At 41.5% G+C, this 24095-nt stretch overlaps 1 protein-coding gene across 5 annotated transcripts; it reads right to left on the minus strand.

Moving 5' to 3' along the window:
• Positions 1-26: 26 nt before the first annotated feature.
• Positions 27-8624, minus strand: LOC115117528 (AKT-interacting protein). Of its 5 annotated transcripts, none has more exons than XM_065013191.1 (11): positions 8364-8624; positions 7323-7444; positions 5475-5686; positions 4867-4931; positions 4681-4781; positions 3308-3396; positions 2883-2930; positions 2455-2553; positions 1653-1769; positions 1404-1464; positions 27-1170 (listed from the first exon to the last, which is right to left on the minus strand). In XM_065013191.1, exons 2-11 carry the CDS (start codon positions 7368-7370, stop codon positions 1063-1065), a joined length of 948 nt encoding a protein of 315 aa, XP_064869263.1. In that variant the 5' UTR covers positions 7371-7444; positions 8364-8624; the 3' UTR covers positions 27-1062. The 5 variants fall into 5 exon arrangements, with proteins under 5 accessions (XP_064869263.1, XP_064869262.1, XP_064869264.1 ...); XM_065013190.1 differs by having other exon boundaries at positions 8393-8623; XM_065013192.1 differs by having other exon boundaries at positions 1653-1760; positions 8393-8616.
• Between the last annotated feature and the right edge of the window lie 15471 nt (positions 8625-24095).

Consider the following 24095-nt stretch of genomic DNA (forward strand, 5'->3'; position numbering starts at 1 on the left):
TATAAAGGCTCAATTTAAAACAGTCATTGGTATGCATTGTCATGTTTATTTCCTTTCAAAGAAAAGCTTTCCAACCTCACTACCTATACAGCATAAACTGTTGACTGAAGATTTGGTTCCATATAGGAACGTTAAAATGAGAAGTCCACATATGCATTGTTTTACCAAATTCAACAGTCCAGACAGCATGTGTTTACTTCATTTCACAGCAATATAGTGCCAAGTAGCCAAAAGCTTGAGCAAAACAATGTCTGTTGAGGGCTGCCATTCCCACAGCACATTTTTATTTAGACAAACCTTTAATCAGCTCAATAAGGGTAAATAGAACATTCAAAATCATTTAAAAGCAACTTAAAGATAGCCGTGATTTAACTTAGCGTATTCATTAAAACCATACCTGCAAAATATATTACCCATCTTGCCTGTAGTTTACACAGTAAAGAAAAAGATACCAAACCGTAATCCAAAAGGATGCATATCCCCCCCACCCCAAAAATGTAGTGTTGGTTTAATTTTATTTCAGTCAAATATGTTTGGGGGTAAAAATTATACCCACGGTTAGAGTCCATCTTCAGTCTGAAGTCATTGAAAAACATTCCAAGTCCCAATAATTAACTGTCCTGACCACACCTTAACAAGCGGTCATGAATCCATAGTCCACTCATACAGTATATCTATAATTAATGCTGATTTTTATTCTCACCTTTCAACCAGCTTTGAGTGGTTATCTTCATAGACCAAACCCAAGCATGTGCAAAGAGCAGCGAAGAAAATAAAGGGGAAATGCGCCGATTGCATTGTAGCCGGTGTTACTTAGTAAATCAACAATGACAACTGGTTGACTAACATAATATACACATTTTTGTTCTATAGCTGTTTGAGCACAAGATGCCTATAATGCTTTTAAATGCTGAGTGCAAGTGTTGAAATGTAAAATTAAGTCCATTCAACCTGTTCAGTTCCTATTCAAACGACTGAATGACTGCTGAAGCTAGTCTGTGGCGTGGCATTCTGCTCTGCATCTTCCCTCTAGTGGCTGCTGACTAGGACTGCAGGTTCAGCTCAGCTCAGGGGAGGGTTGTCGTCTTTGCTGAAGGGTTGTGTGGATCCAGGCTTCACCCAAGACAGTCCTGACACCTGCAGCCCCTTCTGGTGATCCTCAGGCCGTCTCTAGAATAACAGACACACATTACCACACTGTTCAACTAGCACCATGGAAACAAATGGCCGCTCACACAGCTTGACCAATCACAGCCCTGCTGGCTCTCATTCAAGTAAACAAGCCTCTTTTGGGAGTGAGCTCAGAGGGAACCTGAGTCCTTGGACCATAGCAGACAGACTCAGAGCTTTGTGTCCTTTTACATAAGTCTGAAAAGCACACTGCTGGGGTTTAGAAGACTCACTTTATGTGTAAACATCCGTTCCTTCGCCTCGTCATGGATCGCTGGGTTCCATGAAGAGAAACTGGAAAAATTAGCATAAAAAATAACACTTAAGAGAAACAAATACTCAACCATTTATTGCATCTCCTTTCATATGCTGCAGGAGGTTACTTATTGACAAAAAAAATAATTAAAGACAATGTTCAGATTGTTCGTGAGCTATGAGAATGGGAAATGGAACTCCAGGAATGAGCTTTTCCTACTACCAACCTTATTGCATAAGGATCGTCCATCTTGGGCTGGTCGAAGAGGTGACTGTTGCATAGTTTGACGCTGTCTACCACCTTGCTTTTGAACAACTGCACATCCTTGTCGTACCTGAAAAAACTGTGTGAGGTCTACACCTGTTGTATTCAGCACGTGACTAATATATTTGATTATACATGCAATTTGCCAGTCAATACAGTGTGGAGAGATAATTGCCCCAACTTGGCCACAATCTAATTCATTAGCTCAGAGAATTAAGAAAAAAACGAACTCAGAATACCGCAACATTTCAATTAAACAGCAAGTCTCAAGAGCCGCCTGTCCCGTTTAGTAGCCGGGCATCAGCACACATTTCAGTAAATAAACAATGGGTCTAAATTCATTGTTTACGACGTTACCATGGACACAGCTCTGATAATCCCGTCATGTGCATTAAAAACATTGCTCGCTATCAAATCAACACAATTCAAGGTCTCCATGGTGCCAAATCGGGGTGTATGATCTGCGATTGATTTGTTATATTTATACTGGTAACAAATAACAGTCGGTAGTATTCAACATTTTGTGCAATAGCTGTGTGCATTAAGGAAATACACACTTAACTAATAAGTACTGATTGTGTTCAGTGACTGAAGCAAATAAATGTATGGGCTATTCATTGAAGTTTCAGGGTACACAATAGGAGCACAAAGACTAGCTTGCTTGTTGACCAATATAAACTGACCCAGGCCACACGTACGCATTACCCAGTACAGGAGTAAGAGAAGGAAGGCTGTGAGGAGAAAGGGAACAAGTACAGACTTACAGCACAGCAGCTTCTGGGTTGAGTGGTTCCATAGTGTTGATCTTGTAGAACACCGTGCGTGCATACATCAGGACTTGCCAGATGTGGTTGTGATTACGCCTTCATGTCCACAGGGAGACGGGAGACATTTATGATTCTCTCAACATAATGGCAAACCAAATACAACTCCAGTCACAGTAAATACACAAGTATCATAAAGGCATTCCATGGTGCATAGGTTCATCTCAGACTAGTGAAATACCCAACAGTGGCACTGCTCAAACACCAGTAGTGCACAGCCAAAGTGTGACATATACACCATAATGAGACTGACATTCTCACTGGAAACCTTGGACAACTTTCCCCATTCAGCAAAACATATAGTGCTGTGCTCCTATAAATCTACCTTCAGCTGATAGAGACTGAGGTTTAAGAGGAGAGGACCTTACATGACTGTGTCACTGTCCAGCTGAAGAAACAGGCCATGAGGAACAGAGCTGGAACAGCAGTCAAAGTAAACACTGGGCCTTGATGTAACGCATGTCAGTTCTAACTAAGGCACACTATAGACAGCCCCACGCAGTTCAACTCTCAGGGACAGCACTGTATCACTATTTACCACCAGAACAACAACATCCTGAGAGAACACATATCAATCACAACATGAACCACTAACATCATAGATCAAAAAGTAGTAACTGCATTTAGCCTATCAAGGGATGTGTAAGGCTGTGTAGTAGTGGCTAGTACATAGTGGAGCAGACTTTACACTAATGGAAAAATATCACGCCACATGTACCTGACAAACACCAATTTCTAAATCATCCTAATTCATTTTGATGTAATGATCTGGGCATAGAAGCCAGGCACTGACCTCCACTTGGTGAAGGCTCTCCTGACATCAAGCTCTCCTGAAACAGGGTCCACAAGTGGGTGGAAGACTGGGATATCAAACACCACTCTCTAAATGGGGGTAAAGGAGAGAAAATAGTACTGTTAGAATACTGCATAAATAGCTAAACACGCATTTCAAACCCCTCAACTTTTTCCACATTTTGTTACGTTACAGGCTTATTTCTAAAATTGATTAACTACACACAATACCTCATAATGACAAAGCGAAAACAGGTTTGGAAATTAGCAAATTCATATAAAAACAGAAATAGCTTATTTACATAATTATTCAGACCTTTTGCCATTAGACTCGAAATTGAGCTCAGGTGCATCCTTGGTTTCTACAACTTCATTAGAGTCCACCTGAAGTAAATTCTATTTTTTGGACATGATTTGGAAAGGCACACGTGTCTGTCTATATAAGGTCCCACAGTTGATAGTGCATATCAAAGCAAAAACCAAGCCATGAGGTTGAAGGGTTTGTCCGTAGAGCTCAGAGAAAGGATTGTGACGAGGCACAGATCTGGGGAAGGGTACCAAAACAGTTCTACAGCATTGAAGGTCCCCAAGAACGCAGTGGCCGTCATCTTAAATGGAATAAGTATGGAACCACCCACCAAGACTCTTCCTATAGCAGGCCGCTCGGCCAAACTGAGAAATCGGGTGAGAAGGGCCTTGGTTAGGGAGGTGACCAAGAACCCGATGGTCACACCGACGGAGCTAATCTGTGGAGATGGGAGAACCTTCCAGAAGGACAACCATCTCTGCAGCACTCTAATGACTGACCATGAGAAAGTATCTCTGGTCTAATGAAACCAAGATTGAACTCTTTGGCCTGAAAGCCAAGCGTCATGTGTGGAGGAAACCAGACACCACTCTTCACCTCACCTATACCATCCCTATGGTGAAGCATGGTGGTGGTAGACATAATGCTGTGGAATATTCTTCCAGAGGCAGGGACTGGGAGACTAGTCAGGATTGAGGGAAAGATGAACAGAGCAAAGTACAGAGAGATCCTTGATGAAAACCTGCTCCAGATCACTCAGGACCTACTTATGTAAATGTGATATTTCAGTTTTAATCAATTCGCAAAAAAATGTTTTAACCTGTTTTGTAATGTGTGTAGATTAATGAGGGGAGAAAAAAAAAACATTTAGAATAAGGCTGTTAAGTAACAAGATGTGGAAAAAAGGGAATACTTTCCAAATGCACTGTATGATTGTCACAAACCAATCAGTCTCAGCCACCAAAGCAGGAAATGCTGAACAAACTAACCTTTGAAATGTGCCAAAGAAAATGCTTTATTTTGTGTAAACAGCTGTAGTGTTACAGCAGTTCCACAAAAGTACTCACAGGACATTCACCATCTGGATAGTTATCTGGAATATACACAGTGAACTTGAAGACTCCATCCTGGTACAAGCCATGTCTGATGAAAATGACCCCGAACCACACTGGAAAGAAAAGAATCTCAGGATCCCTTTGTATAGATTATGTGTAGATTATGCAGTCAAACACGAGGACAGATTAGGCTCTCACTCAATGCTGATTTGTAGGATGGCTGCACATAGATTCCAGGCAGTTTTTGCTTGATCACTAGCGTGCTGTGGGTCACAGGGTAACATGGAATTAAATCAATGCAGCAGAAAATGGATATGGAAATTAACAGCACATTTTTTCATCAACAGTTTCTCTACATAAACTACAAAACTCACACATTATCAATGTGGTGGAAATTATACCTTTAACTAATGAGGAGAGGCTAAATCAATAATCAATCAAGGTATTACTTTTATTAAAAACCTATTTATAATGAGGCTGGTTGACCCCGCCCACGCAGGTGAGATGGAGGGAGAGCCTCCTGTACAAAGAGTACAGGATCATTTATATAGTCCAGCTACCCCATAACATAGTGGCCTATGCGCAAATACATCGAAGATGCATCCTTCTTCCTTTCTGTAGGCTAATCAATGATCTGACATGTTGGATTGGTGAAAATAAATCATACCTTCACTTATCCAGTCGCATACAGATCAGTGATTACCTCTAGCAAAGGAGGTAGGCATTTTGAAAGGTATCCAAAACAGAGCCAGTGCGTCTACTACATCCACTACCCAAAATAAAGTTTGATCGGGGCCAGTACTTACAACTCAGCCAGCAGCGAGTACTCCAGGTAGAATGGACCGTAGGAGGCATGTGTTCCGTTGGCCAACTGTGCCGTGGCGGCAGGAGAGGCCGGCTTGGTGATGGGGACTGCATTCTTGGGGATGGAGGGAAGCTGCTTCTTCCCAAAGCTAGGACGGGCTGGACTGGCTGTTTGTTGCTGCTGTTCTCCACTCTGTTCCTCACCGTCAGATCTCTGCTCAGCAGAAGAGTGAACAAAAGGCATTTAACAACTCAATATCTATGTCTAGGAAGTAAAAACGAGTAGCATTGATTATTACAAGGAGGGGAGTATGCCTAGATTTAACCCACTTAGCAAAACACTATTCACCATGTTGCAGAGAATGCAGACGACCAATTTCAAGCCAGTCTGTTACATCTACCTGCATAAACAGAGGCAAGCTCTGTTGTGGAACTACAAGGCAACACAGACAGCAGTGGGAGCACATGTTGAGCCCTGGGCAATAGGCATGTGGTGACAACCTCACAGGTTTCAGAGATTCTGGTCTGGCATCAGTTTCCTTGTTCCATGGGAGGTGAGAGCACCCATAGAGAGCATCCCTAAACACAGCCCGCATCATATCCCACCAATGCTAGCTCAGTGGGAAGCACAGGGAAGGAGGATAGGCTAGTTCACAGCAGGAGAGATGCCAGTAAGCTAAGGAATAGATTAGCAACAAACCCTCAAGGCCTATCCCTCTGCAACTAAGGAAATAATTCAGGTTAATGGACAGCACACAGTGAGTGCCATTAAACAAACCATGTTGTAGAATTAATGTTTTTAGGAGGCACAGAGCAATGAGTGAACCATTCATCTGACAAGGCAGGACAGAGAGTAGTCACACCTATGTTACTACTGGCAGAGCTACTTCGCCAATGTGACGCCTGTATGCTAAACTGGAAGTTGGTGCCTCCCTTTCTCCCAGAAGTCATTGAGGTACGTAGGCAACAGACTGAATGGCAACAGCAGACATGGCAAATAGTTTTCACCCAACTGAATCTTAGCAATTAGCAAACAAAACAAAAAGTTGAGAAGTTCCCCATTGCTCTGGTCAAACTACAGTTTAACATCAAATCCAAGTGGATTTCCCAGTAGCAACAGGCTCCTCCTGCAACAACCACAACCATGTGTTGTGACAAGTCATGTTGGACTATAGTTGCAGCTGCAACCTCCAGAGCACTAAGGCTGGGACGATACCAGTATCACAATATTTATTAGTATAGTGGCAAGGAAACAAAACAGATTTCACTTTTAGGAAAAACAGCCATAACGTTGGAAACAATCAGTTGTCATCCAGTCAAATATATTTTCCAAGCTATAGCACAACATTTTACATACAGCAGGTTATTAAAGGACTAAAGACTTAGGTCTGCTTCGTGTCAAATATTGCAATACTATTATTGTCACAGCCCTAAAGAGCACCAGGTAGTAAAAGGCAACCCTGAAACTGCCCTCTTTCAGGACGAGATTGCAAAGGAGTGTCCCTGGCAAGGAGTTGGCGAAAAGGCATGAGTAGGCCTAATGCGTTGTTAGAGGACACCACACACCTTAAGTTAGCCATTCCCATGCCACAATTCCAGTCCTCCCAAGATTCCTCTCAAACAAAAGACAGGTGGTAACAGCAGTAAAATGCATGAAGCTTCAAGGAAGCCATGCCGTCTTTGTGGGAAAACGTTAGGAAGACAGACCACACAAGCCTTACTTTCAGTGTGTGAGGGTCTCTTTGGGAACTTTTGAAGATCCTGTTTTTTTGTCTCTCTTCTCGCTTGTGTGTTGGGTGAACTTGACAGAAGTTGGCTTTCAGTGCAGAAGAGGAAGATCGCTCCCTTACCTTACGACCAGTATTGGTAGACATGCTCCAGAATGGGTTCAGGTTCATTACTCATGGAGGTGCAACTTCGCCGTCTAGGTCAGTCCCACAACAAGTGTTGCCTGTGCCATTCACTGGCATCACTGGGGATACAATTGACAGAACAAATGTTACATTTTTATTCATTTAGAGCCATTTTCATACTGGTCCCCCATGACAATCAAACCCAAAACTCTGACGTTGAAAGCACCATGCTCTACCAACAGCCACACGAGACCAAATTACTGATGAGGCCATCTGAGCACACACACAAAATGGGGCAACCTGACCTCAATGACAACTGCTGAATCGCTGATCTGCTGACCATGCAGCTGCTCAGACAGTCGTGCCTCATTCATGTCATGACCTCAAACATGTATAACTTACGTCTCTGCCAGGCCAAGCACTTTAAACCCCACCGGGAAATAATCCAGACATACACATTTGTGATGTCTGGTGTTTAATGGTTGTTTAACATGGAGGTTGAGTGTTAGCCCAGTTAGATTCATTATTTAATTCGCATACTACCAAAAAGGCATTGTTATTGCCGTTGGCTACAGTAGTTGACAAGTTAGTTAACTAAGATCTTTGTGTAGCTAACTACTATGGCAACTAGCAATGTTGACATTGTATCCGTGTTGGGTCACGTGTTCCTATGCAGGCAACTAATTCTGCAAAATGACTTTGAACACATAGCTAGTTAGTTAAGATATATAGTTACGTTACAGTAGCTAGTTAGATTGTTAACAAGATACGTCCAGACGTCCAGTTCGTTAGCTGGACGCCAGGTCTGCAATTACAAATCAAGTATACATAATCATTTGCGATGGAATCTAGCCTTGTTGCTTATTATCCATAATGAAATAGGCATACTGTACGACTCGATAAACGAACGTCAAGAACGTTCACAACACAAACTTAGCAAACCAACCAGATCTGCTAGCTTGCAAGCTAACCAGCTAACGTTACCTAGCTTGAAAGCCAAAAGGTAGCTAGCTAGCTACTATCCAGTTGCCAGCTTACCTTCCCTGAACGAAAATTCAGACAAGTACCTGTTCAAAAATTGCCCATTTATGTGAACAATTTCAAAATGTGGGTTTTAAAGACGTTGCAATCACCACTGGTCAAAACAAAAAAGGTGTACCGCAACTGGCTAGCTAAGTAATTTCACAGACACCGGAAATCAATCAAAAACCTCATGATAGGCGTTTCCTATTCACCGTGGGATATTTCTATTGGGTGGATAAAGTATGATTCGCTGACGTTCTATCACCTAAGTCATGCTGTTATGCCGCGTTCACGTACTAGTCGGAAATAGGAAACTCAGAAATGTCAGATTTGCTGATTGTAGAACATGTTGAGATGGGTTGGTTAGTTTAGTAACACCGACGCATGCGCAACTACGGGTTCGATTGTTGACAACATGTCAACTATATTTCGTCTCCAATGCTTATTAAAAACATAAATACACGTGGTCAATGAACACTTGTGGTCTCTCAAATACAAATGTAATTGTATTGGTCACTTACACATGTTTAGCACATGTTATTGCAGGTGTAGCGAAATTATTGTGTTTCTAGCTCCAACAGTGTAGTAATATCTAACAAGTAAATGTCTAACAATTTAACAACAATACACACACATTTAAAGCAAAGGAATGGAGTATATAAATATTAAGATGTGTAATGTCAAAGTGGCATAGACTAAAATAGAGTCAAATAGAATACAGTATATGCATATGAGATGAGTAGTGCAAAATATGTAAACATTATTAAAGTGACTAGTGCTCCAATTATTAAAGTGGCCAGTGATTTCAAGTCTATGTGTATAGGGCAGCAGCCTCTAAGGTGCTAGTGATGGCTATTTAACAGTGTGATGGCCTTGAGATAGAAGCTGTTTTTCAGTCTCTCGGTCCCAGCTTTCATGCACCCGTACTGACCTCGCCTTCTGGTGAACAGACAGTGGCTCGGGTGAGTGTTGTCCTTGATGATCTTTTTGGCCTTCCTGTGACATTGGTTGCTGTAGGTGTCCTGGAGGGCAGGTAGTTTGCCCCCGGTGATGCGTTGGGCAGACCACACCACCCTCTGGAGAGCCCTGTGGTTGCGGGCGGTGCAGTTACCGTACCACAAAGTGATACAGCCCAACAGGATTCTCTCAATTGTGCATCTGTCAAAGTTTGTGAGGGTTTTAGGTGCTAAGACAAATTTCTTCAGCCTCCTGAGGTTGAAGAGGCACTGTTACGCCTTCTTCACCACCCTGTCTGTGTGAGGTGTACGCCGAGAAACTTGAAGCTTTCCAGCTTCTCCATTGCGGTCCCGTTGATGTGGATAATAATGGGGGGCTCACACTGCGGTTTCCTGAAGTCCACAATCAGCTCCTTTCTTTTGTTGCTGTTGGGTGAGAGGTTATTTTCCTGGCACCACACTCCCAGGGCCCTCACCTCCTCCTTGTAGGCTGTCCCGTCATTGTTGGTAATCAGGCCTACTACTGTTGTGTCATCTGCAAATTTGATGATTGAGTTGGAGGCTTGCATGGCCACGCAGTCATAGGTGAACAGGGATTACAGGAGGAGGCTGAGCACACACCCTTGTGGGGCCCCTGTGTTGAGGATCAGCGAAGTGGAGTTGTTGTTTCCTACCTTCACCACTTGTGGGCGGCCCGTCAGGAAGTCCAGGAACCAGTTGCACAGGACGGGACTATCGTGGAAAATTGCAAGATTATGTTTTAATGCTTGTAAGATTGTTATAATGCTTGTATTACATTATAATAGTTGTTACATTCGACAGAATAGAGTATTATGTGTGTGTTCCACTGAGGATGTGATTTTATGAGATAGCACTGACAGGGGAGATTTACGATGTCTTTGGGTAATAAAGCCTAAAGAGCATTCCAGATAGTAAAGGTAATGTTTTTGTGCTATACCATACCAGGGCGAGACGGATTCCAGTTTGGAGTAGGAGGGGGCCAGACACTAGTCTTTACAATGAGAACTGTTGACACAGCAGTAACTGTCTGCTATGTTTTATAGATATCTTTCATACAAATCTTAACATTTGTGAACTGTTCCTAAGATCTGTGATTCGTCATGTAAGTTGAGAGGGGTGTATCTGGGCTATAAAATATTTTTGTATTTTTCTGGTGGCACTCTCAACGGTTCATTAGAGGTAGTGAATTGTTGAAAGTCAAATGCTATTGCAAAGCTTAATTGTTATTAAAGATGTAGTTTAAGTATAACTCTGACTGGTGTGTAAAGTTTGTCTCTCTCTCTCTCCATTTGGTAATACAGAAAAATGCCACGACAGGACCCAGGGCCCCAAGTTTAATGATGAACTTGGAGGGTACGATGGTGTTGAATGCTGAGCCATAGTCAATGAACAGCACTCTTACATAGTTATTCCTCATGTCCAGATGGGATAGGGCAGTGTGCAGTGCAATAGCAATTGCATCGTCTGTGGATCTATTGAGGTGGTAAGAAAATTGAAGTGGCTCTAGTGTGTCAGATAAGGTAGAGGTGATATGCTCCTTGACTCTCAAAGCACTTCATGATGACAGAAGTGAGTGCTATGGGGCGATAGTCATTTAGTTCAGTTACCTTTGCTTTCTTGGGTACAGGAACAATAGTGGACATTTTGAAGCATGTGGGGACAGCAGACTTGAATAGGGAGAGATTGAATAAGTCAGTAAACACTCCAGCCAGCTGGTCTGCACACAAAAAATATATATGGTGAAATTGAACGTCCGTTTGATCTGTGGACCCGACTAGGGATGCCGTCTGGGCCGGCAGCCTTGTGAGGCTAAACAAGGGTTAAATACATTGTTGGTTAGTAAGTGAATTTTTGCCATATTAGCATAGAAGTGACATCAGTCAAAACAAGACATGGTATCAAGAACAAGATAAAACTAGTTGAAACGGCACTAGTAACAGACCAGAGATATCAACCCAGTGAAACCCTTTGGCTATCATCACAAAGAAAAGCCCTCTTAACTTAAGAATTATGAACCTTCTATTCGATCAAATAAACCTCAAGTTGCAAATAAGCCATATTTTTAGTTTTTGACCAAATTCGACACTCATTGACCTCCATACAAAAACTCCTTGCTCGGGGGGTGAAAGAACAAAATGAAAAACACCTGCTACAAGGAGACACTGGCCGCAACTAACAAAGGTTCGTGGTCAATGTAGTCGTTTTCATCGTGCATGAAAGAGTCAACCCGGGAGCATCGTCATAGCCTGCTGGAGGTGTCAGCACGTGGTCCTGTGTGATGACAAATGCAGTAGTCAGAATGGATCACAGTTTATTTAAATATTTAGATTTGTAGTGAACTTTAAAATATTTCACAGTGGGGATCAAACTTGATCTTAATAAACACATTTTTAGAGCCCAAACATCTGTAAAAAAAAAAAAAAAATGGTTTGGCCTTTCAGGCGATCAAAGTTTATGTAGGCTTTCTAGACAGACCTGGGTAAGGCATTCATGGTAAGCTCGTTCACATTAGATTTTTTTTATTGCAGAAATATCAGTATACATACAAGAAGCAGACCTTGGTTTTTTGCATTACTAGGTCGCTACCTATGACGTAATAGACCCTGGATTGCAGATAATGTGTTTTGGCCAAAGAGAGGTTTTGAAGCCACTGGTCGACCCTGTTGGCATTCATCAGAAAAGCAGTGGAATTTTAGTATTTTACAGTATTTCCTTTAGATGTTTCAAGGACAAAATTACATGTATTTAAGTATTTTTTGTGTTGTAGTTCACAACGGTAGTGGGGACAGTAGCATTAGTACTTTCAAAAAATTATACTTTAAGGATTTAAAAAAATATTTTATTTTTGTGTTTAGCTCACATAATATAATTTAAGTATGCATTATGGCTAAAACAAATGTAAATATTAGTACATGCATTTCTATAGCTTCCAAAATATGTTTTACATTAGTGGGGGAGTGCCAAGATGGAGGTGTGTCAGCTTCCAAACAGCACCCTCTGTCTGTTATCTAGTGTATATATAAACCGTTGGTTGCTATGCAGTAGCCCAAACTGGTCTCAGAGCATTTTGTATTATTCTGTATGTAAATCCGAGACGCTACGTTTAGTATAATATGTTAGGTTTAACCAACCTTCTTTCATTTTTGCCTTAAGTAACCACTTGTTTTATGTAACCATACCTAACTTAACATATCATACAAATTTGACTGCCCCTGATTTACATCTACTATGTTACATTTAGTCTATGAGACCAGGCTGGGCTTATAGAGCCAAAAACTATTTTAGGTGCAGCAGTAAAATTATTGTAGGGAATACTCAGTAGGTTTTGTTTAATATACATACAGTGCCTTCGGAAAGTATTTTGTTACGTTACAGTCTAATTCTAAAATGTATTAAATTGTTTTTCCCCCTCATCAATCTACACACAATAGACAAAGCACATTTTTAAAAATACATTTTTGCTTACTTGTAAAAAAAAAAAGGGAAATATCACATAAGTATTCAGACCATTTACTCAGTACTTTGTTGAAGCACCTTGTCTGCGATTTCAGCATTGAGTCTTCTTGGGTATGACGCTACAAGCTTGGCACACCTATATTTGGGGATTTTCTCCCATTCTTCTCAACAGCTCCTCTTAAGCTCTGTCAGGTTGGATGGGGAGTGTGGCTGAACAGCTATTTTCAGGTCTCTCCAGAGATGTTCGATCGAGTTCAAGTCCCGGCTCTGGCTGGGCCACTCAAGGACATTCAGAGACTTGTCACAAAGCCACTTCTGCATTGTCTTGGCTGTGTGCTTAGGGTCGTAGTCCTGTTGGAAGGTGAACCTTTGCCCCAATCTGAGGTCCTGAGCTGGTTTTCATTGAGGATCTCTGTGTACTTTGCTCTGTTCATCTCTGCCTCAATCCTGACTAGTCTCCCAGTCCCTGCCACTGAAAAACATCCCCACAGCATGATGCTGCCACCACCATGCTTCACCATATGGTTGGTGCCAGGTTTCCTCTAGACTTGACGCTTGGCATTCAGGCCAAAGAGTTCAATCTTGGTTTCATCAGACCAGAGAATCTTGTTTCTCATGGTCTGAGAGTCTTTAGGTACCTTTTGGCAAACTCCAAGCGGGATGTCATGTGCCTTTTACCGAGGAGTGGCTTCCATCTGGCCACTCTACCGTAAAGGCCTAATTGGTGGAGTGCTGCAGACATGGTTGTCCTTCTGGAAGGTTCTCCCATCTCTACAGAGGAACTCTAGAGCTCTGTTAGTGACCATCGGGTTCTTAGTCACCTCCCTGACCAAGGCCCTTCTCTCCCGATTGCTCAGTTTGGCCAGGCGGCCAACTCTAGGAGGGGTCTTTGTGGTTCCAAACGTCTTCCCTTTAAGAATGATGGAGGCCACTGTGGACCTTCAATGCTTCAGAATATTTTTTGGTACCTTTCCCCAGATGTGTGCCTCGACACAATCCTGTCTCGGCGCCCTAAGGACAATTCCTTCGATCTCATGGCTTGGTTTTTGCTCTGACATGAACTGTGGGATCTTATATAGACATGTGTGTGCCTTTCCAAATCATGTCCAATCAATTTAATTTACTACAGGTGGCCTCCAATCAAGTTGTAGAAACATTTCAAGGATTATCAATGGAAACAGAATGCACCTGAGCTCAATTTCGAGTCTCATGGCAAAGGGTCTAAATACTTATGTAAATAAGGTATTTCTGTTTTTATTTAATACATTTGCAAACATTTCTAAAAACCTGTTTTTCTTTTGTCATAATGGGGTATTGTGTGTAGATTGCTGAGGAGTTCTAATTTAGAATAAGGCTGTAACGTAACAAAATGTGGAATAGTCAAGGAGTCTGAATACTTTCCGAAGGCTCTGTATATGGTGTCATTTCATGGGGCACTGAATAACACTGAGTGCTGCTGGCCTTTTACTCCACCCATTCCATTGGCCACAATGCAAATCACTGTATATCGATTACATATTGGCTTATAGAGCAAAAACTATTCTAGGTGCCGCAGTAAAAGTATTGTATGGAATACTCAATAGGTTGTGTAGAATGTATACTGTATATGATGTCTTTTCATGAGGCACTGAATAGTATGGAGTGTTGCTAGCCCTTTACTCTACCCATTCAATTGGCCACAATGAGAATCACTTTCTATGGAATGCATATTGACTTATAGATATGTTATATTATATTGACTTATGCAATATTTTTTCCATATACACTACTGTTCAAAAGTTTGGGGTCACTTAGAAATGTCCATGTTTTTTAAAGAAATAACATCAAATTGATCAGAAATCCAGTGTAAACATTGTTAATGTAGTAAATGGCTATTGTAAATGGAATCGGCAGATTTTTAATGGAATATCTACATAGGCGTACAGAGGCCCATTATCAGCAACCATCACTCCTATGTTAGCTAATCCAAGTTTATAATTTTAAAAGGCTAATTGACCATTAGAAAACCCTTTTGCAATTATGTTAGCACCATTGAAAACTGTCTGACCTTTAATCAGGATCAAATGTTGTGTTTGCGTTTTTCAAAGTTGAATAAGGATAGTTTTGATCCTGAAAATCTGGATTATCTTGATCGCACTGGAAGTGTGCATTCAGGGTGGATTTAGAAAGGTGAAAGGCTCTAGAACCAAAACATTTCTGTCACACCCTGATCTGTTTCACCTGTCTTTGTGATTGTCTCCACCCCCCTCCAGGTGTCGCCCATCTTCCCCATTATCCCCTGCCTGCAGTCCGTTACCGTTGCCCCACCTCTGGTTTTACTGACCCCTGCCTGCCTTGACCTGGGCCCTGAGGGTCAGGTGATCCAACTTTCTAAAATAATGGTGGACAACAGTGTGGCAGCAGTTAGACAGTGTAAGTAGAAACCAACCAAAGTATTATTGGTGGAAAACAGTGTGGCAGCAGTTAGGCAGTGTAAGTAGAAACCAACCAAAGTATTATTGTACAACTTCACTAGCTCAATAAAAAAACACATTTTTAGAAACAACAAAGGAATTTAACATGTATTGATGTCAACCAGTTTGTTTAGCCAGAGAGTATACATAATATTTGGTTTAGCTGAATGTGAGAAGCTAGCTAACCTAATGTTAGTTAGCAAACGTTGTGGCAGGGCATAGCTAGGTAAATTCTAAACAATGTAATGCAAAAAATATAAATGTGGCTAGTGTACATAATCTCAAATGAATCTGTTGATAAGTGAGAGAACTCTGCACAGATAACACGAGAATAGCTGATTTTGCATTTTGATTTGTTTGACAAAGTAGAGGAGCAGACATTGTTGTTTAGCTAGCTAGCTGGTTTATGTCCATAAGGCCAAGTCTCCTGTGATGAGGAACCTAGACTGTAGTCCTACTATCTTTGCCTATGTGACTCCAACAGTCCATTGCCCCCCAGAATGGATCTTTCTGTATCATTGACCTTTTGATGGACTACAGGATAATTGAATGGGTTGTTTTACAGGTCAGCCATAGTAGTACGGCACCCCTGGAGCAAATTAGTGCCTTGCTCAAGAGCCCATCGAAAGATGTTTCACCGTGTCAGCTCGGGTAATCAAACCAGATACCTTTCTGTTACTGGCCCAGCGCTTTCTGTTACTGGCCCAACGCATTCTGTTACTGGCCCAGCGCTTTCTGTTACTGGCCCAGCGCTTTCTGTTACTGGCCCAACGCTTTCTGTTACTGGCCCAACGCTTCTGTTACTGGCCCAAAGCTTTCTGTTACTGGCCCAACGCTTTCTGTTACTGGCCCAACGCTTTCTGTTACTGGCCCAACGCTTTCTGTTACTGGCCCAACGCTTTCTGTTACTGGCCCAACGCTTCCTGTTACTGGCCCAACGCTTCTGTTACTGGCCCAACGCTTTCTGTTACTGGCCCAACGCTTTCTGTTACTGGCCCAACGCTTTCTGTTACTGGCCCAACGCTTTCTGTTACTGGCCCAACGCTTTCTGTTACTGGCCCAACGCTTTTTGTTTTGTTACTGGCCCAACGCTTTCTGTTACTGGCCCAACGCTTCCTGTTACTGGCCCAACGCTTTCTGTTACTGGCCCAACGCTTTTTGTTTTGTTACTGGCCCAACGCTTTCTGTTACTGGCCCAACGCTTCCTGTTACTGGCCCAACGCTTTCTGTTACTGGCCCAACGCTTTCTGTTACTGGCCCAACGCTTTCTGTTACTGGCCCAACGCTTTCTGTTACTGGCCCAACGCTTTCTGTTACTGGCCCAACGCTTCCTGTTACTGGCCCAACGCTTTCTGTTACTGGCCCAACGCTTTCTGTTACTGGCCCAACGCTTTTTGTTTTGTTACTGGCCCAACGCTTTCTGTTACTGGCCCAACGCTTTCTGTTACTGGCTGGCCCAACGCTTTCTGTTACTGGCTGGCCCAACGCTTTCTGTTACTGGCTGGCCCAACGCTTTCTGTTACTGGCCCAACGCTGGCCCAACGCTTTCTGTTACTGGCCCAACGCTTTCTGTTACTGGCCCAACGCTTTCTGTTACTGGCCCAACGCTTTCTGTTACTGGCCCAACACTCTGCTGCCCACATTTCACTTAATTTAATTTCACATTTCACATTTGGAGCACATTTCACTGCACCTGTCCAGTATTCAGTATGTGAATTTTTCTCCTGTTAAATCCTTTAATGAAGTCACAGTGATTGACAACTGACATTGAGTGTGGAGTCGGACAGGGACAAATTCATGGTTCCAGAAATGAAACAAACAAATGAAATAAAAGTCCATAGGAGAAAGTATTTTGTCCTAGTGTGATGCACAGACTTGGTCCAGAGAGGTTGACACATCCAAGCCTCTTGTTTGTAATCACATTGTTTTATTTTTAGTCTGCGCTTCAGTAGCCATTGCTGCATGATGATGATTGATTGATTTGCTGACAATTAAGCTTAATTATGATTCAGAAGAAAAAAACAAATTTAATGCATCAACGATTGAATTAATTAGAGGAAATTACATTGTCCAAGTTTGAAACTAAAAACGAATTATTGACTTCATTATTGCTATATTATCTGATTCTATTTTGTCCTCAAGTTCACTTCAGTGCCAAAGGCAATTAGCGTTCAATTTCTTTATTGGGGCAGTCAACAACACAAGGTCACTGACTCCTTTGACTCATACAAATCAAATACCAGAGCAACTACATAAATAACTTGATGTCTGTTTCGCCTTCACCCAACATTGAGATAATCTCAGACACGGAGAGTCGCACATCTACCCCACTGATTTCCTAATGACTTTTTTGTATTTGGCATTGATTCTTTTTTATAATCAACTATTGTGACCTTTGCATGGTTAGACAAACACATTAAAACAATCAGAGAAGAAAGATTGGGCTTAATCATTTCCTGAAATGCCCCTTAAAAGTATGATCTCCCCGACTGATAATAATGTGTATGGTAATAGTCATTGCGTAATTATCTCAAACCGACCCTCACTACCAGGTCGATGGTTATTCTCTAGAAGTGTTGCCCTTCATTAGTAACGACATGAAAGACTGGAGAGTGCTGCTATGGTCAGTGTTATTTAGATGACATTTGATAGATTGAAAATGGTTACACAATGATTAGTCCTTTGACCTGTCTACTACTTTGATATCAAATTAATTTTGACAACAAATATAGATTTCAACATCACTTTAACACATTATTTTCCTTTCAGTCTTATGTAAGAAACAATTACAGCAACAAAACAATGAATCTAAAGTTAGTCTGTGTCACCCTTTCACATTAGTGATTCATTAATCAAGTACCATGAAATCCCCCTGTCTACTGTGGCAACCATGAGTAGCCTATTCTGATCCCCTTTTCACAGTGGTTTAAAGTGCAGCTGTGAGTTAGGCTACAGACACGCAGTGCAAAGACATGCATCAGATCTGACGACCCAACATCACAGAACCATTTAAATCGGACTATTCAATACAGCTGTTTGAGACAGGTCCATTGGCAAGTGTCAGTAACTATTTGTCAAATTTTACAAACATAATTGGTTCTATTTAGGAATCTATTAATTGTGTTTTTATAAAACATTTAGTGTTAACATGGTCATGGTCAGTCTATATACATAAACTTCCAATAAGAGGAGGAACAGTATAATAAGTAAGTCCCTGAATTTGAACCAAGGTGAAATATGTCCTGTAGTTATGCCTCCTGTCAGTCCATTCCTTCAGAGAGTTTGAGACTCGCCAATTCAGATCTGCAATTTGGTTTAAATGACAGTTAAAAATTGCAATTGTCAGCCCCCGGTGAAATTTGCCTTGACAGCACAGACATAAAAAAGTGAGAACGGATGACTCCACGTCCAGATAATAAGTAATAACAATGTTAGTTTAAATAAGAAAAGCCAGAGCTGGATTCAAATGCAATATTCATTTTAGGAAGGTGAGCGGAAAAGGCACACACACACAAAAAAATCTACCAGATCCTTCATATAGCAATAGTCTTGTCTTATCCCTCAGGCTAGGGCCAGGCTAACATCTCAATGCAGCAATTATCTGCTGTAATGACTGCAGTTCAAATAAGCCTGGAGATTTTATTAAACCAAATGAGAGAATCATCTGTGTATTATCACCTTGTGATTGACAGTGACAAGTGTTGGGCAGACACGGATGTGAGCATGATGAAGAAGCTCCCGGCAAAGCTCTCGATAATGTTACCCCTGATAAAGTTGCCCAGGCGGCAAGAGCCTCAGCCAGCAAACGAAGGAGAAGGATCTCCATGCATGTTAATTCCAATTGTCAGATCCTGCCGTGACAGTGGGGGAGAGATGGGGGAAGGGGGTTAGTGTAATCTGCTGGGTCAACCCCTGATACCTAACACTCACTGACTGGCATTTTACACAACTAATGAAAAAGAAATCCATTGTGCTGATCATGTGCATAGATTACACTATATAATAATGAAATAGAAATATTCATAATAAAGGTAAAGGTCACTTTGTGAAACTGCTAAGCTTCCTAAGCTGCAACCTTTACATGAGCAGTTGTCTGATTCCTCTGGTAAAATGGGAGGGGGAGAAGCATGTCAATGCTTTAACCCTGAAGGGGCAAAGAGGAGAGCCAACATTCTACAGTCCTGCTTTCTTTGCTCCGAGGGGGGTATATGTCTCACCTTAGCAAGCAGTAGGCCTACTGATGTTCAGTTGATGCCACTCAGTACAGAGCAGAGGCACATAGTGCCAATTTTATTGTTCTGAAATGAATGATCCACTCAGTGTTGTTTTTCCAAATGCCAATATAGCAGGTCTCAAAGGTCAGCAGACATATATTGAAAAGGAGAGGATCAAAGCCACTGTCTTCTCTCTGGGTGTAAAACCATGTCCAGAGCCATATCCAGCCAAATCAATATGGGAAATAGACTCTACTTCTGTGTAGACACCTGCTTTTCCTGTTCAGGTCACCTGGGCTTCCTCAGACCTATAGGAGAGGGGGGCGGAGGGGTAGAGGGGTGGAGGGAGACATCAGCCCAGTACGTTCACTCTGAAGGACACCATGAGTATTATTGCTTGCTGTGACTCAAGCGAGTGAGAACCTTTGCATATGCATCACAGCTAGGCTGGCATTTATTAGTGCCATGCACTAAGTACAGGCCGTGTTATTGGATTTGAATATCAGCTCCCAGCCACATTCCTCGGCCCTAGAAATATATTAAGATGAAGCAATCTCATTTAATAACACCCAAACTAATAAAAGGAGAGCGGATTGGAAATTAAATGTATGAATATTGCTCGGCAGCAGGAGTGATCCAAAAAGCCCTGCTTCGGTGGTCTGTTATCTCCAATGCAGACAGTTCTTGTGCTGTCATAAACCCAGGCACTAAAAATATTTGAGTTTGAGTGTCTGTTGAGATTCAGAAAAAAGTAATGTCTGAGATTCTCCGAAATCATACATTTACTCTAATATGAGGTTTATAAAGGAAAGCCATACCTGTGGACTAGCTGTTTTCATGTCATAAACAATGTAGATCTGTCTGGACAGAACTTTTCACTACAGGCCAAGTCACAAGAATATGCATCCAAAGAAAAAGTGCAATACGGCATGTTCTAAACACATCTGTCAATGTAGAATAATGGTCTATAGTCCAAGATCACTGTTATTTTTACTGTCATTAGGCTATGGTCCAATCCAGGAAGACAGCTGGGTGAACAGGAGATGAACATGACATTTCCATAAGACTCAATTAGATCATACCTTTGACCTGTAATTATCAGTCTATTCCAGTGGCATGAAACCTGCTTCTCCTCGCTGTGTTGTCGATGGACATTCTGCCAATGTATTTCCTTGCTTGTGTGTCATGGGGAAACTGAGTGACATCTGTTTGTGATGTTGTGCACGCTATGCTTTCAACTGCCAAGAAGTCTGCTAGTCTGTGTGGGTAATAGTTGTGTCCCGGTGGAGCGGTGACTGTCACTCATACGGGCAGTCGAACTGCCAGGCATCGATATCTTACTCTGCACTTCCACAAACTTTCATCAACAGATGCAGCCACTACGATTGATTAGGTAGCAGCAGCAGGCAAGTCATTGAGCTATTCTCTTTGGAAACATTTATTTATGTGTGTATGTCGATAACTTAGAAGTCCATTATTGTGATTACCTTTGAGGGTTGGCTGAACAGCAGATGTTCAAGGACAACTCATTCCATTTTACTCAGTTAAGAGTGAGTAGTGACTGGTGCCAATATAGAGAACACTGGAGAGAGCGAGAGAGAGACTCATATAAAATGTTATAATAACACACACATTATCAAGATATAGTTTGGTAAATCAACCTGTGCCTAGTGGTGGACAGTTTCTATTTTTGATAATCAAGCCATTTTATGAAATGTAGCAATATCCAATATCACTGGAGGGCGCCCTAAGACAACGATATGCAAAGCTGCAGTTATGATAAAACAATACCCAGTTCCATAAATACCCAGTTGTCAGCTATAGTGAACAGAGGATAGTAGAGAGTGGACCGATCGCCTTTAAATGAGTCAGAAATAAATCAAGTAGGCCCATATTCTCACATCTCTGTTTATAGGCCTAATTTACAAATGGCCATGTTTTACAATGTAATTTACTAAAATGAAAATAGTACAAACTGGCCTTTTTAATTGGGCTATTTAATTCTAAATGAAATGTGTTTCTTTCATACATGTTTTTCCATTGTTATATGCACTTGTTTAAATCGATGTTAAGAGAAGGATGAGTTTGGACAATACGTTTTATGTGACAGAAAATTCACGCATAAAGAAAATACATGATTGAAATATCCGTTTGATAAGGTTATTTCTATAGTTGAAATAATATAAATTCAGCACAAACTGTATTTTTATTTTACTGAGGAGATCATAATACTGTTCTTTATTTTTTAATTAGCTCATTTTCTCTCTTGAATCAATATATCACAAGTACATGTCTGCTGCGGATACAGTCTGCCCATTAACTTCACGCCTCATGCTTCTTATCTAAAAACTGTTTTATTAAAATGAAGTCAGAACACAAAATGTTATTTAAAAAGTTTAAGTGAAACAATTTGCATTGGGAGTGGGTGAAATGCTAATTCATTCTCTCACTAAGCCCCACAATCATTCTCATCCATTTTGGTGGCTGATTGTTTTCCACATGGTTGCCTTCATTCATTAAAGCACATTTATAAACATAAAGAATATCTCAGTATTAATATTTCTGCTTTTTGTTAAAGCTCAATCAACCATAATGTCCTAATATTTTCTATGTGAACCTCATTTCACATGATCTCACTACTCAAGAAATGAGTGTCCCATAAGGGATTTATTTCATCTAGGCCTATTGGGATTATTGAATTAAATTAAACCAGACACTTACCGCAGGCGGAACAGGGCTACACTATCCACTTAAAGGTAGGCCTACTCTTGAGTATGATTTAGGCAAACACATTAGGCAGCAAATGCTTTTCATCTGTAGAGGCTACTCCATAATTCATTCATTAAGAAAGAGCGTCAAAGTGCCTATAGGTAAACAGAAAGGTCACGTGTTGAAGGGATCTTTAGTAATTACTTTACAACCATGTTTACACGCAGACGACATGGCCAATGTGTTGTTTGTTTATGATGCTACATAGCATTTTTAAATAGAAAATGAAGCCAATGCCTTATAAACATAACAGTGTAATTACACTTCCCCTGAGAGGTAACAGTGGTTGACTGACTTAAAACAACATAACATAGAAATTGTGATTTTAGAATACAATACTGTCAGAGCAAAGTCATTTCTTTCAAACAGAATAGGAAATAACATCTACTTTCAGTGGGTACATTGACATTATCCTATAACATACAATAATTGTTTTACATAGGTCTATAATAGACTACTAGAAATACTTTGCCATGCAACAGATACACAATTTTATCATATCTATAATGAACTATAATATAACAATGCACTGAAATGTGCTAACTGTGATAATTAGTCAACAAATGCCTCTCCTGATAATCCTCTCGATCACCAGTAGGTGGCAGTCTTTCTCCACGGTTGGAGGCTCCTTCAGTCTGAGCGGAACTCCTGTGCCCGCCCCAGTGGTGCTGTGATGTTGGTTTCCTGAAACGTTGCTGCTCTCGCCTGTGAAATGCATTCCCATTAAAAGGCCCTTTAAAAGCCAACACCAGTGCTATAACGATCATCTCCCTGTTTCCCAAGCCTGGGAATGCAGGCAGGCAGTACAGTGCCACACAGGCAGACATGTGGTGACTGCCACAAACAAAGGCATGGCACTCTCCTCCTCCCCTAACCCATGTTACAGGCCTGCCAGAGGCAATTACACCCACAGCCCAGTGTGAGGTCTGAGAGACCCCAATCACCACTAACAAGATCAAGGGTAACACTCAATCCTCTCCCCCAACACCTCTCTCTCTCGCTCTCTCTTTCTCCCCCTCTCTCTTTCTCTCTCTCACTCTCTCTTTCGCTCCCACTCTCTCTCTCTTTCTCCCCCTCTCTCTTTCTCTCTCTCTCGCTCTCTCTTTCGCTCCCACTCTCTCTCTCTTTCTCCCCCTCTCTCTCTCTCTCTCTCTCTCTCATGGGAACACTCTGAAATTATGACACCTTTTGAGTGGCTGTGAAAAATATACCGCTTGGTTCAAGTCACTGAGTGCTGCAGAAATAACATCACAGACGGGTGACTATTATACTTCTCTAGAAATGCCATCTGATTTCAGCCTTTTGTCACTTGAAGTTCTAAGCAATGATTGCTACATCGACAGCAGAAACGGACTAAAAGGATGTGTTATTACTAGTCAACAACACACACGATGCTGGTCTGTCTTACTCCACCTGTTTACCTCACAAATTAGTCTGGTGTTTAGAAACATAGTGACCTAATGAACCTAATGGAAAACACCTACATGCAGCTTTTCCACCTCTTAAAAGTAACGGGTAACCAGTAAAAGTCACACTACTATCTGAACTCAGTGGCAAAGGTTATAAGGTCAGCATCCCTCACAGAGCAGGTCTTTCGAGGTCTCAGCTTCAGTTGCATCTGGATTCTGGTTTCTAAAAACACTAATTTAGTCACTGTTGTTAACAAACAAGCAGTTCAATTATGCCCTACTCATCTCATCTAATTTGGTGTGTGTGTCTGTGTGTGTGTTTGGACATTGGCCAGGGAGGGAAACCATATCCTTGTACCCTGATCTGATCCTGCCATGAATACACTCTCTTTGTCACGCAGCAGCTCAGTGTGTGTGTGTGTGTGTGTGTGTGTGTGTGTCTGCTTGCCTGTGTGTGTCTGCCTTAAGC

This window comes from Oncorhynchus nerka, linkage group LG28, assembly GCF_034236695.1.
Source record: "Oncorhynchus nerka isolate Pitt River linkage group LG28, Oner_Uvic_2.0, whole genome shotgun sequence".
Taxonomy (NCBI): Eukaryota; Metazoa; Chordata; class Actinopteri; order Salmoniformes; family Salmonidae; genus Oncorhynchus; species Oncorhynchus nerka.

Excerpts from the sequence above, each read along its gene's own strand:
- LOC115117528 (XM_065013191.1), bottom strand. The coding sequence starts at position 7,370 with ATGAACCTGAACCCATTCTGGAGCATGTCTACCAATACTGGTCGTAAG. Across the intron at positions 4,782-4,866 it reads ATCCTACAAATCAGCATTGA|TGTGGTTCGGGGTCATTTTC; the intron begins GTGAGAGCCTAA and ends TTTTCTTTCCAG. Across the intron at positions 2,554-2,882 it reads CTGGACAGTGACACAGTCAT|GCGTAATCACAACCACATCT; the intron begins GTAAGGTCCTCT and ends GTGGACATGAAG.